Source organism: Adiantum capillus-veneris, chromosome 12 (assembly GCF_014529385.1).
Source record: "Adiantum capillus-veneris isolate H3 chromosome 12, ASM1452938v2, whole genome shotgun sequence".
In the NCBI taxonomy this organism is placed as follows: domain Eukaryota; kingdom Viridiplantae; phylum Streptophyta; class Polypodiopsida; order Polypodiales; family Pteridaceae; genus Adiantum; species Adiantum capillus-veneris.
The window spans coordinates 114,191,195-114,205,399 of record NC_140942.1 but is presented as its reverse complement, the minus strand read 5'-3'; the positions used below and the strand labels follow the sequence as shown (position 1 = coordinate 114,205,399).

Below are 14,205 nucleotides of genomic sequence, written 5' to 3'. Positions count from 1 at the left end.
GAAAAGAACCGCCTCCGAAGCAGAAGCAAAGCCAAATCAGCCCAAGAAAGGGAGATATCTCTCTCCTGCTAAGTTGCGAACCTACATTAGTGAAGGAAGATGCTTCAAGTGCGGACAAGTTGGTCATATGAAGGGTGACTGTCCTACCAAACCTCCACAACCACCCTCTTCCAATGCAGTCCCAGATGTACAAGGAAATACAACCAAGGATGGAAAAGAAAGAGCTCTTCTTAAAGCATGGGGTAGCATCAACAACCAACGGGCTCTCATTTTGTTTGACCCTGGTAGTACAAACAACTTCATCTCTACCAAGCTAGCTGACGACCTGAACTTGCAGCCCAATCGTTTTGGAGTTTCTATTCAAGCACAATCTGCTTTCAAAGGGCAGAACTCAAACTCTACTCCAATCATAGGGAAGTTGAATCTAAAGGTCGACGACTACAAAGATCAAGAGTCTTTCTTACTAGCTTCACTTGAAGGATGCGATGTTATCTTGGGAATGCCTTGGCACTACAAGATGCATCCCGTTCCTGACTATGTTCAGAAAACCTTATCCTTTGCTCATAAAGGAAAGGAGTATCTTGTACTTGCAGATGCAGGTGATTGACGTATTCCTATCGCCAATCACATTGCCATCAAGAAAGAAATGAAAAAGTGTGTTTCAGCGTACTTGATTTTTGCAAGAGAGAGAGATGTGTCTGTTTCACAACTTTCTTCCTCTTTAGAGAAAAAAAGACTTAAGTTATTAGAAAGTTATAAAGATTGTTTTGCAGATGAACTTCCAAATGAACTCCCACCTTCGCGACCTGAGGATCATACAATTGATTTGATCCCAAGAAGTTCTCCTCCAAATCAGCCCCCTTATCGTGTTAGTCTAATGCAGCAAGAGAAAATTCTCAAGCAGGTTAACCAACTTTTAAAGAAGGGCTTAATAAGGCCTAGTACTTCTCCATATTGTTCACCTGTCTTGATAGTACAAAAAAAAGATGGCACATTCTGCATGTGCATAGACTATAGATCTCTAAACAAGATCACAATCAAGAATCGATTTCCAATCCCTCGGATTGACGACATTCTTGACAAGTTACAAGGAGCAAGTGTTTTTAGTCGTATAGACTTGAAGAGCGGTTATCATCAAATCCGCATAGCTCCTCAGGATGTGCATAAGACTTCATTTAGAACAACCTTCGGGTTGTATGAATTCTTAGTGATGCCTTTTGGACTCACTAATGCACCAGCCACATTCAACAGAATGATGGATAGAATCTTCCACTCATATAGAAGCTTCACAGGCGTTTTCTTTGATGACGTCTTAATCTTCTCAGAGACGGAAGACGAACACTATAAGCATCTCGCCTTAGTGTTTGAAGAATTACGCAAACACAAATTATTTGTGAATGCTAAGAAGAGTGAGTTTTTTCTAAAAGAAATCCACTATTTGGGCCATATAGTATCTCACAATCAAGTGACCCTGATAAGATTCAAGCAGTTGTAGAATGGCCTCCGCCAACTACAGTACATGATGTACGAAGTTTCCTTGGCCTCTGTTCTTATTATCGGCGTTTCATTCGAGCTTTTGCCGTGATAGCAGGTCTGCATGACCTGACAAAGAAGTGGATTCCATTCCATTGGGGGTCTGGACAAAAACAAGCTTTCAAAAAGCTTAAGTATCTACTCAGTCACGGACCTATTCTCACCGTCCCTGATCTTCGCAAACCTTTCGAGGTATACTGCGATGCATCTGGAGATTGTGTAGGAGCAGTTTTGAACCAAGAGGGTCACGCAATAGCCTATGAAAGTTGGCACCTTAAAGATGTAGAGTTGCATGTTTCCATATACGAGAAAGAGTTAATGGCAGTAATTCATGCTCTTTCCATTTGGAAACACTATCTGTTAGGAGCTGATCTTATTATCAAGACAGATCATCAAAGTCTTCGCTACTTTCTCACACAGAGAAAGTTATTAGAAAAGCAGATGAGATGGGCCAACTTTCTTTCAATGTTCCATTTTCAGATTTTACATACTTCTAGAACGAAGAATGCACTTGCAAATGCTCTCTCCAGGCGTCCAAAGATCAATGCACTAACAACAATTTATCATGAGGAACTAGAATCTCTCAGCGAGATGTATCCTCAAGATCCAGACTCCGCCACAATTTGGGCAGATCTTCAAGCAGGTCACTCAAGGCCACCTTATTCCATTAGGGATAATACGCTCTATCGTCAACAAGCAATATGCATAGCTCAGCCCTTACGACATAAGGTGATGGATGAAGCACATAATTCTCCTTATGCCGGGCATCGGGGAATTGCTTCCACCACTAGTGCCCTCGAAAGGTATTTCTTTTGGCCAACACTCCGTGCGGACATTGAAAAACATGAACATGAGTGTTTAGTCTGCCAAAAAGTAAAATATGATAGACATAAAGTTTATGGCAAGCTTCAACCGCTCCCTGTGCCTAACACGCCATGGGAAAGTATTGCCATGGATTTTATTACGGATCTTCCTAGATCCAAGAATGGAAATGATGCAATTTGGACTATAGTAGACAGATTCAGTAAGCAAGCACATTTTCTTCCAGTAAAGAAGACGATCAAAGCTGATCACATGGCTAGAATATTTCTAGCTCAGATATTTAAACACCATGGATTGCCAAATGTCACGATTGTGACTAATGTTGCAGTATTACTTCTCTTCCTAGTTGCAGATACGCGAAGTGCCATGCCAAGTAGGACCCCTGCGCTTGGATGGTCACACCCCTTCGCCCAAAGGACGTGTCACTTCGTCAAAAGCCACACTCCTTCGACGACTGGTCACACCCCTTCGCTCTACCGGTGCGACTCTTCAGAGCAAATTTTTCCCGGGACCCGAAGGTTGTGAGCCTCTCACCCTCGTCGCTACTCTCCTCCCCCCTTCCCGGAGTTACATGGAAGCAGAAGAAAGGTGGTACGTATGTGCATACGAGCATATGAGGTAACCTAAACCTTATTTCTCAATTCTGTAAACAGAAAACAAAACACAGATGTGTGTACACGCGTGCACGTACCCATGAATGGTGATGCTGGTGGCCCTGCCGTTGACCTTTCGAGGGATGTACCCTTTGGCTGCCCCTTCGTGTTCGCACCCTTTCCCGCCGGCGTGCCTCTACGTGCTCGCACCCTTTGGCGTATGATCTGCTGGCTGCCGTGCCCCTTGGCGTATAACCTACTGACTGCCGTGCCTCTTCGACATACCTCCTACCCAAGCATTGGCTGCAGCCTGTGGCGAATCATCACAAAACGCTGGCAGCCCTTAGTTAAAACAGCCTACGCTGGCAACCTTGGTAAGTCAGCGCTGGTGATTTTTTTTACGCTGATGCCTTTTGGCTTTGCTCATGTACCTTTTACCCATTTCACACAAAGGTCGGGCACTTTTTAAAAAACTAAAGACCAAATATTTTTTGAAGGCCACTTTGGGCACCCACTTGAACATTAAAAAAAAAAAAAAGCTCACGAATTCAGCCAGCCACGAATCCAGCCAGCGCTTAACTTCAGCACCCCTTGCTGACCCAACTTTGATCGCCCCCCTCTGCTAGCCATTTTCTGGGTACTGCCGCTCGTGTGGACACGCCCCTTTCCCTTGGCAATCAAATTTCAGCAGCCGACAATGGAACTTCAACCCCTGTGAATGTGCCATGGCCAATTCTCCAGATGAGTTCGAAGGCTTCGTGTTCATCACGTAACTGAGTTACCTGGACGATATTCCCTATGAGCTGTCAATATGTCCAGAGAAGGTGACAACGATATTTCACCCGAGGATCCGATAGCAGTTGTCAAAAAGCAGATGGCAGCACTTTCCAGGAGCCTTGCATCAATTCACACTCGCTTCGAGCAGATGCAGACGCAAAACGCTTCCCGGAGTCACTCAACAGCTTCTCAGACAATACAGGCATCTTCTTCCGACGCTTCAGTGGTCGACCAGGAAGGACCACTCAAACAAAAGCCTTCGGAACTCAAATTTTCTCACCCAAAGCATGGTTTCTCAGAGACAACTAGACGCAAAGTACCTTCGTGCGAGCATCAAAAGTCTCAGCATGAATATTCTTGGAAAAGTTACAATTCTAAGCAGCAAACTTCTTATTGGAATCATCAGCAACAAAAGCAGCAATACGAAGCTTCCAAAGGATCACCAGTGATATCAAGATGGGCTTACTTAGTGGCACAGATATCCGACCCTAGTCAAGTACTTGGTCGTGAACGCTACGACGCTGGACAAGTTCCCCCTCGCGAGCCATGCCCTACATTTAAGTCTTTCTTATCTCATGGTGGTAAAGTTGAAGATTTACTGATCCTTTCCTTGTGCAAGAGGATCCTTCAGAGGTCTAAAAGGCAACAACTCCCTCGACCTCCCCCTTCTCAACCGGAAGCCTTAATACCCGCAGAGAAAGCTGAAGATTCAGAAGATTTCAATTCTTGTGTGACAACGGACAAGCACATAACCCCTTCTTTGGCCGTGCTCCAGGCAGGAAAAGTAGCCTCGTCACCGCCCTTGCACAATACAGTCTTTGTTTCTAAAAAGATACCAGATGCTACAGTGAATGATAATTCTTCAAACTTGAAGACTCCAGTTCTTACCTTCAGCGGTGCAAAGTATAAAGCAGATACAGACTCTTGCGGCCCGACTTTAGTCGCTGCAAATGAATCCTTGGACACAACTTGTTCCACAGATAAACCTTTACAGATGGATATACATTCAAAAACTACTCTGTCTCAGTCTACAACATCCCTTCAGGAGGATTTTACTGTTCCAGACAAACCACGGGAATACCTTATAGATTTCCAACCAGTGGTCATCACTCAACAGAAAACTAAAGTCGGTTTACCAATAATTTCACTCGAAGCAGATACAAATTCAATCTTTTCTTGGACAAAGCTCGAAGTTACAAATGACTTTGACAAAGGCACTAATCAAGTTGCAGATATGATACTCATACTTTTGACAAAGATGAGACAAGTTGCAGATATGATTAGTTTTCAATTTGGCAAAATAGTCATGGTCAATAATAGCGCCATGACGTGGGACTTAACAGAAAGAGCTTTGGATGCAGAAGCACAACAACAATACATTTCCTTCTCCCGGAGTTTCTACAACTACCCTGGGTTTTATTTAAAGAGGGAGGGAATGTCACGATTGTGACTAATGTTGCAGTATTACTTCTCTTCCTAGTTGCAAATACGCAAAGTGCCATGCCAAGCAGGACCCCTGCGCTTGGATGGTCACACCCCTTCGCCCAAAGGACGTGTCACTTCGTCAAAAGCCACACTCCTTCGACGACTGATCACACCCCTTCGCTCTACGGGTGCGACTCTTCGCCCAATGGTTGCAGCTCTTCGCCGAAAGGATGTGTCTTTACGTCTAAAGTCATGTCTCTTCACTAAGAGACATGTCTTTTCATTTATGTCTCGTCGTCTCCTATATAAGGAGCCTATTGTACTCAGTTTTCAACAAGTCATCAATCAATCAAGCACAGAGTCTTCTAAGTCTTGTTCTGAGTTCAGTTTCAGTTTCTTAAGTCTTAATCATGAGTTTAAGTATTTAATTAAGGATTAGCGACTAGAATCCTTACACCAAAGACTATTGTCAGCGATAGAGATCCCCGCATGACTAGTCTATTTTGGCAGGCATTGTTCGAAAACTTGGGAACTAAGCTTGATTTTTCATCAGCTTATCATCCTCAAACAGATGGTCAAAGCGAAATCGCTAATGCCACTCTTTTAGATCTCCTCCAAGTGCTATGTTTCGGAACGACAATCCAAATGGGAACAGTACTTACCAATAGTTGAGTTTGCGTATAATAATACCATACATTCCTCAATTGGTAAAGCTCCCTTCAAAATTATTTATGGGAAGCCACTCTTACTTCCTACTATGGTGACCAAAGAAAACATCTTCGCCGCAGATGAATTTGTGCGTAATATTGATATTGCCCATCAACAAGTAAAGCAAGCGATTCTTCGTACTCAAGAGCAACAGAAGAGAAAAGCAGACAAGCACAGAAGGAATCTCAATCTTGAAAAAGGACAATATGTCCTGCTTCGATTTGAGAAAGCTAGATTGAAAAAGCGGGTCAGCAAAGGGAAAGTTGTCAAACTTTCCCATAGATTTTACGACCCTTTCAAAATTACAGATAACGTCAATGACGTGACTTTCAGATTGGATTTGCCTTCTAACTGGCGCATCCATAATGCTTTTCATGTCAGTCTCCTCCGACCATATGTTGGACCTCCTCCAGTGGCGCCAGTACAAGAAGATCCTCCATAAGTCGAAGAGACTGAGGAAATCCTTCAACCTGAACAGATAATACACCACTCGGAGAGACAACTCAAGTCGGGGGAGTCTACATCGAAAGTATTTAGTCAAGTTCAAGCATTACACTCCTTTAGATGCAAAGTGGATGCCTGAGTCCGATCTTAAGGACTACCCAGACATCTTGCACAGTTATGTTGACGCTCTACAATTGAGGTCAACTGTTTAAAACCAAGAGGGATGTAACTATGTCAGACTTTGTAAATAATTAATTTATTTACGAGAAAAGAATTATCTAATTAGTTGTGTACACATCGAAATAGATTTAGCAGTTCTGGGGCCTCAGGTGCGCCCAAGTTTGGGCAAGTGCACCTCAGGGAGACCCTAGCAGAAAATACCCTGAAGCCCTAGCGATTGGGAAATCGAGTCTTCAATGAAGGGATAGATAGTAGCCTCAGATTACAGGCTCAGAAAATTACGCACGCTAGTGCAAGCACAAGAATGAGATGGAGTCCTTAGACTATTAACCCTAAGGTCTGATTATTTTACGGCTTTAGGATAAGTTAGTTAAAAGTATCTTAAATGATTTGTGCTGGACCAAATGGCCGGACAAGTGCGAACAGGTAATGCCAAAGCATTGCTCGTACGGCAATGCGCTAGGGAGCAGCTAACGTTTTCATTTGTTGCATCTATGTGTGCAGTTGTGCACTTAATTGCACATTTCATTAACTAGCATAGGATTTTTAAAGTCAAAAGTTGAATGGTTTTTAAATTTTAAAGTAAGTGTGCCACTTGGCACACTTTCCCATGCAATCTCTCTCTCTCTCTCTCTCTCTCTCTCTCTCTCTCTCTCTCTCTCTCTCTCCATGCTAGCGTCCCCTCTTCTGGGAGGCTATAAGAGAGCAGCCCCTCCCCCTCTTGCCAGGTTGGCAGTGCACTACCCCCCCCCCAAGTTGACCATCCTCTACGCAGTGAAGCTCTCCATTGAAGCTTGAGAGCAGCACCTTGTGGTGTATGTGGAGCCTCTGAGCACCCATCACCTAGAACAAGGCCTCTCATGGTTGCTTGCAGCTTTGGGGGAAGTTTCATCGCGTAAAGTAGTAGAAAACTCTCTTTCTCCCTTGTCTAGCTGCTGCAAATTTCCTGTTTTCAGCCCCTAATCACTTGTATTAGGTTGAATTTCAACAAAGTCTTAATAGAATCTCATTCCCCACTACCTACTCTATACATACACCAAGTTTGGAGCATTTCCATCGCGAAAAGGACCTCCAATTTGGCATTGGAACACGCTCAGGTAACAATTTCTGGTTATGTGCAGAAAATTACAGCAAGCGTGTGTGTGTGTGTTTTGCATGTTTCTGTGGTTGGTTAATTGCAGTAATGATTACGTCCAAAGTGGCACAGTCAGAGGAAGATAGACCCCCATTCGTGAGAGCTTCCGATGAGTTTTGTGGAAGGTAGACTCTCCCCTACGAGAGCTTCCCAAAATCTCGCAGAAGAGGATAGATCCTCTCAGTAGTCAGAGAGCAATTCTTCTACTCTCTCAGTCAGAAGCAGAAAAAGGCCAAGAAAGAATAGAGGACGGTCTTTCACCCCGTTCCTGTGCTTGTAAAGATTCTCCCTTAGTAATAAAGATATCCTCTTTATGGGGGGGGACCAACCCATCTTCTGGTCCCCAATGAAGTGTCAAGTTTTCTCTCTCTCTCTAATTCTCAGTATTTGAAGTGCAATTAAACGTCAGTTTACGCTTCTGTATTTTTGTGACAGCTCTTTTGTGCTTATCAGCAGCAACCTTTTACCTTTGCTGAGAGATGGATATAGCATCCTTAATCTTTTGGAAAGATTCTTACAGGTTTCGGCTATATTCATGTGCAGCGAAGATCTTCCCATGTACCTTGAGTAGCAGGGGACTTTTTGATCTTCCCTCTATCACCTCAAAAGGTGCTTTTCCCGTGGAAGTATGTAGAGTGTTATTGTAAGCATACTCCACTAAAGGTAAGTACTTCTCCCATTGATCTACTTCTGTGACATAAGCTTTTAGTAGATCAAGAATTGTTAGGTTAGCTATTTCACTTTGGCCATCCGTTTGCGGGTGATAGGCCGAAGAGAAGTTTGGCCTTGTACCTAAATTCTCAAAGAGACCCTTCCACAAATTACTGGTCATTCTAGGGTCTCTACCCGACACTATGAACATTGGCAAGCTGTGGTACTTGAAGATTTGTGATATAAAGAGGGTTGCCATTTGATGTACTGCTAAGAGTTCCTTCTCATATATACCTAGAGCTTGCTCAACAGGGTCGAGCCTTCGACTTTCATAGGCTATGGCGTGCCCTTCTTGGAGCAAAACAGCTCCAAGGCAATCACCACAGCTTGTAGGCTAAACCACCATTGCCTGGTAGACTTTTGAAAATGCATAGCTACATGACCTGGCTTAGAGGACTCCGTAAAGCCCTCATCTCCAAACGCCGCATCGAATTGTTGGATAAAGCCCGAGACTTTGTCCGTAGCACCAAGGTGCCATCGTAGGTAAGGAAAGAGATGTTATTTCCTCCCTCTGTGAACTTTTTAAGCTTGGACGACCTTTTCCAGGCGGCATAGGATTTCCTATGGCCTCTTCTCTTGGGCGGTTCAAGAGCTGCACCATCACTTTCTTCAGAAGAGAAAGAGGATGAGGATGGAGAAGAGGGTGACCTCTTTCTCGCCTTTTTCTTCCCTTGTTCCTCCTTTTTTGCACCATTACTTTCTTCAGAAGAGAAAGAGGATGAGGAAGATGGAGAAGAGGGTGACCTCTTTCTCGTCTTTTTCTTCTCTTGTTTCCTCCCTCTTTGAATTATGGTGAAGAGGAGTATGCGATGGTCTTCTCCGTGTAGGGGGTGTTAGAGAGCATTTTGTCCGCCATCTGCGCGGAGCCATCTCCGCCGAGGTGGCAGAAGACTCGCTTCTTTCTCGTTTTGAGCCCTTCGTACGGATCCTCCTCTTCTTCCCTTATCGGATAGTCTTCTTTTGGAATTCTCACCAGGAGCTTTCCTAGGTACTCTCTTCTTGGTGGGGAGTTTGGAGAATACCATGTATACGCAATTGCTGTAGCACTTCACCTTGGAGGGATGGATTGCCCAAGGCTTGTTGAAGCCTAGAAACAAGATAGTTTACAAGCATAGGGGCATCATTACTTGGTTTATCATTAGCAAAATCAAAGCTATCAACATTCATTTCAAACTCTTTACCCTTGTCAGCCATACTAAGAAATTTTAGATGTAAATTTTTACTTGTACTTTGGCACTTCAAGCCCTAGTTGCTACTCCCCTTTACCTTCAAAGATGCGCACTCAAGCATCTATATCCGTGGCTCGAATATTATTAATTGCAAAGAATAGAAGAGAGGGTTTCCAGAGCAGAGACAGCACCCGTTCCTGTCAAGCTTCTAATATGGTTAAGCCATAGGCAAGCCCCATAGGACTCCATTATTAAGACAATAGCTCTTGACGGTATCCCTGTTAACTGCATAAAGCAGGCGTGCTTCAAGGATGAAAAATTCTTATCCTACTTACTCTTTTGCAATTAATAACACCAACCATTTGTAGCAAGCTTGAGGACCTCTCTTCTTGAGCAAGAAAAAAGAAATTAATAGCTCTGATACCAATGTAACATTTAATGCACTAGTAACTTGTTAGATGCAGCAGAAGTGAATGTTGAACTTTGCTCAAGATGAGTGCTCCGAACTGTGCTCAAGGATTCCTTTTACTTACGAAAGGGGGAGCCTTCCATTCCCTTAATGAGAGAGTGCAAGTGATCACAAACAAAGTGAATAGACACTGTGCGTGAAGGTGCTGAGACTGAGAGATAGAGAGAGAAGAGAATACGACACCGGAATGTTGTCAAACCCTCCTCCGAAGGCCCAACTCTCTATGGTGAGAGCGGTCTACTATTGATTGCATAAATCTCTACAATGCGATGGACTTGCTGACGATGTCGATGACGATCAGGACAACGACGAGACGGGCTGAAATCTGGAAACGCCAATGGCTGAAATCTGCAAATCTTGTAGCCGCTGAATTCTGACTCTATGTCGATGACGATGTCGATGGCGACGATGTAACGACGACGCACTGAAAACGCAGATGCTGAAATCTGCGTTTTCCGGGCTGAATCGGCAAACTACGCTGGATCTGACCGTGCGACTGAGGATCTGCTGCGGGGGACTTCTTCTGCAATGTTTGACTGCTGAAAACTGAAAACGCTGATGCTTCTTGATATTTTGTCGCGGTGAACCTGCAAAATGCTATGCTGATGCAAAAACACTAGGGCTGAAAACTATCTTGCTACTGCCAGTTCTCCTGCAAATGCAAAACGCTAGGCTTCTTGATATGTCTTGTTGCTGCCGGGGCTAATCTGCCCTGCAAAAAACGCCAGGCTGCCTGTGGCTGAAAACGCTAGGTCCTTGCAGATGCAAAAACGCTAGCTCTGCTCATGTGGGGAGTCTTGCTGAGAAGGTGACTGTTGAACTTTGGTTCCTGCTACCTCTGCTACCAGAAATGTTAGCGCTAGGGTTTTCTTATATAGTTCACTTGCTAATTTGCCCTGCCTAGTTCCCAACAAAAGTCACTTAAGAATAATAACTGAAAAATATCAAAAATAGGAAAAATAAGTCTATGCACTGTAAAAATGCTCCTGATGGGTTCTGATGGAAGTCTGATGATCATGCTGTGTGCAACTAAAGGATATGCATCTACTCTAAGTGTCTAGACATGCACGGTCTGCGAACAGACTCACAAAAGTGCCAGATCACTTCCTATTCTAGACTGACTTGACTGAACTAGACCCTAGTCATGCTGTCCACGGACACATAGGGTTATATGTGTCGCGTGACATAACTTGTGTGCAGCGGAAAATGATAACATAGTGAGCATTTCATTAAGAACAATATACCTTCATAAGTTCAGAATAGTCTGAACTCACGAATTATAAGAGGAAATAAAGCACTCATAAAACTATAAACACAAGGGACACAAGAAAAGAAAAGAAAAACAAAAACCAACAAACAAACAAACTAAATCACTTTGTTTGCTACGAAACAAAACTAGATAAAACAAAACGTTATTAATTGAAAAATGTTTTTAGAAAAGGCATGTGTAAAATAAGTTGACGCAACTTACTTGGCTTAAAACAAGTACTCAACTTTAAGCAAAAAAAAGGATAAGACATCTTAAAAACTTAATCCTAGAAATCAAACTTCACACAACAACTTCTAACGGAACACATTCTTAAGTCCTCAGGAAAATGATAACAGAGTGAGCATTTCATTAAGAACAAGTTACTAATGAATAGAGAGAGTACTTGGTTGGAGAAAGCAACATAACAATTACACCGAGCTGGCATAGACAATACTTGAAAAGAGAGAGAAATAGAACAATTGACAACAATTGAGAACCGGATTTACATGGAGCCTGTCCCCCCTCCAAAAAGGCTTTGTATTATAGCTTCTCCCATCAAGGGAGACTTTTGTACAATACAATCTTTGTGTTCCTTGACAAAACTCGTTGGTGCAATGAAGATGGAAGCTTCATGCACCAATTTATGCTTAAAAAACACTCCTAGTGGGCCTAGCCTCAGTCCTAAGACCTCACACACCTTCAAAGATGGTGAGAGCTAACAGGGAATGAGGAAAGATGAAGAGAAAGAAGATGTATCTTACGAGAAAGGAGTATTCTCCTCACATAATCACTCTTATAGCATAGCTTAGCTTAGTAATTGGCATGGTAGAGGAGATGAGCATGCCATTGAAGCTTGGCTCTTGGTTGGATTTGCATTCCATAGCCAAGAGTTTTGGTGTAGGCCTCTACTTCTCAATGCTTGGAGAAGGAGATGAAGTTCTTGCTCAACACATGAGTTGTGTGTGTGTATAGCAAAATTAGTTAGCCTAAAAATGCCAACTCTCTCTTCTTGCTCAACCCCTCTTCCCGTTTGCTCTTGCTAGCTTCCCATTGGCTCCTACAGAGCTTAGCCAATAGCAATTAAGAAGCATAGTTGATAGTCTTGTGACAAGTGTCTCCCTTTTCTCTTTTGTGAGAGCTTTAGGTAATTAAAATAATTTATTTAAACTCTCATTGGACCTTTAAATCTTCTGGTCAATAGGAATCAAGCAAGTCATTGGGTTATTGGATGCTCGTTGGACCCCTTGGTAGACTGTCCAATAGTGTTCTAAGGAGCTTAATTTCTATTGATTCTTTTATTTAGCATTTTTAAATTGATTAGACTAATTTTACTCTAGCCTAATTCTCATCGGTCCACCTCTATGGCAATCCAATAGGATTTGAGGGGAGATTGGGGGCATCTGGGCTAGGAGCCTGCCTTGTCCATTATTCCCTTTGTGTGAAGGGAGAGCTTGGGAGTGTGTGTGTATTTCTCTCTCTTCCCTTACCTTTAGGGCTCCCCCCCTGCTCGCCCCCTCCTTCCTAGGGATGTGGAAAGACTTTTTAGTCTTCCCATAACCATCCAATATTACCCACTTTTGACCATTGGACTTTTTAATTCAATTTTGGAACCTTAGCCTATGAAAGTCTTAATGGAGCTGAACCTTGAGTCTTTTGAGCTCTATTGATGCACATTGCTCTTTTGCATATTGTCCCCCTTTGGATCCCTATTTTCCCTCCTTTGGATCCCTGCTGAGACCGGTCTGGCAGCCTTACCAATATTCTAGCTTTTACTCCCCTGGTACCTCCCGATACTAAATGATCAGTTTAACATGAGAAAATCATTTGGGAGAATTAGATATTAGTTTTTATGACAGAACTTGAAAAGTTTTCAATCATCGAGACATCCGTGCTTCCTTCTTATGGAACATAGTTAAATTGAGCCTGTCTGTTTGAAACAAATAGATTTATTTTAGGAACTAGACATCCAATAAAGCAAAAAGTTTCACACTTCATCCATGCGTGCCAAAACATGTTTCATGGTTACCACGCTTAATTCACCAGCTTGGCATCAAACTCTAGGTTCAAAATTTTGAAAAATGAATAATACATGCATGAAGAAACAGTCTTAGAAAATATACACTTATGCCTACGTACAAAGCAAAATATGTACCTGCAGTTTCATCCAGTGGAAGAAGTCACATGCTGAGGCCACACTTTTCAGCTCTCTGAGGACGATGCACATATCTTTGAACGAAAGAGAGCCCACCCAAGGGTTCATTACAACACCAAAGTCGTAGGAGTCTTTGCTCTTGGATGCAAGCTTGGAGATGGTGTAGATCGCTTTGTCAACGTACTTATTAAAGCGATAATCGACACGTCCGTCTGCAAGGAATTGAGCCATTTGTGCAGGTGAGCGAAGAAGCCAGTTGACTGTCTGAGTGCCAGGCTGGTTCTTTCGGAGCTGGCTGTCCAATGATTTCTTTTGTTTGATGACACGCCGTGCTCCATCATCTGAAAGAGCCCACCTCTTGTTACCTGGCCTCTCAAAAAAAGCATCGCTGAGCTTTACACGCGCGTCTTCATTGTCTTTCCTCGCCACAACCTTAAGATGGTAGACTCTTCTGAGCTGCACACGCCGTTCGGACGCGAATCGAGACAGACTTTGCTTGGGAGCGCTTATCGTTTCGCCATAAACGCTACTGTAGATAAGCTCCCCCGACATGAGGGGGAAGTGGTTCAGCCTAGTATGAACCTACGATCACCAGGTGCCGTGCACGGAGAGACATTAAAAAAGTGCAACAAACGGATGCAAACTTTTTGCCATTTCGACATGCATCCGTTTGATCAAATCAAAACAACAACTTGTTCCGTCTGACCACGTCCTATGCGCACAAGTGGTTGTCCATTCACGTTTGTTCCTTTCTGGAGGAGTCACGCGAAACAACAATCTACAAACGATAACCTTACCAACAAAAAACACCTAGTGTACAAAATGCATGAAAAAAACG

General features: G+C 43.2%; 1 protein-coding gene across 3 annotated transcripts in view; it reads right to left on the bottom strand.

The window, feature by feature from the left end:
• The window catches only part of EMB976 (Tetratricopeptide repeat (TPR)-like superfamily protein), a 38,725-nt gene extending 24,733 nt beyond the window's left edge, over positions 1–13,992 (bottom strand). The window contains exon 1 of one of the 3 annotated variants that reach the window (XM_086525601.1): positions 13,368–13,992. In XM_086525601.1, the coding sequence (XP_086381727.1) occupies positions 13,368–13,919 (552 nt within the window). In that variant the 5' untranslated portion in view covers positions 13,920–13,992. The remainder of the gene's footprint in view (positions 1–13,367) is intronic. The other 2 variants (XM_086525600.1, XM_086525602.1) reach the window with 2 other exon arrangements.
• Between the last annotated feature and the right edge of the window lie 213 nt (positions 13,993–14,205).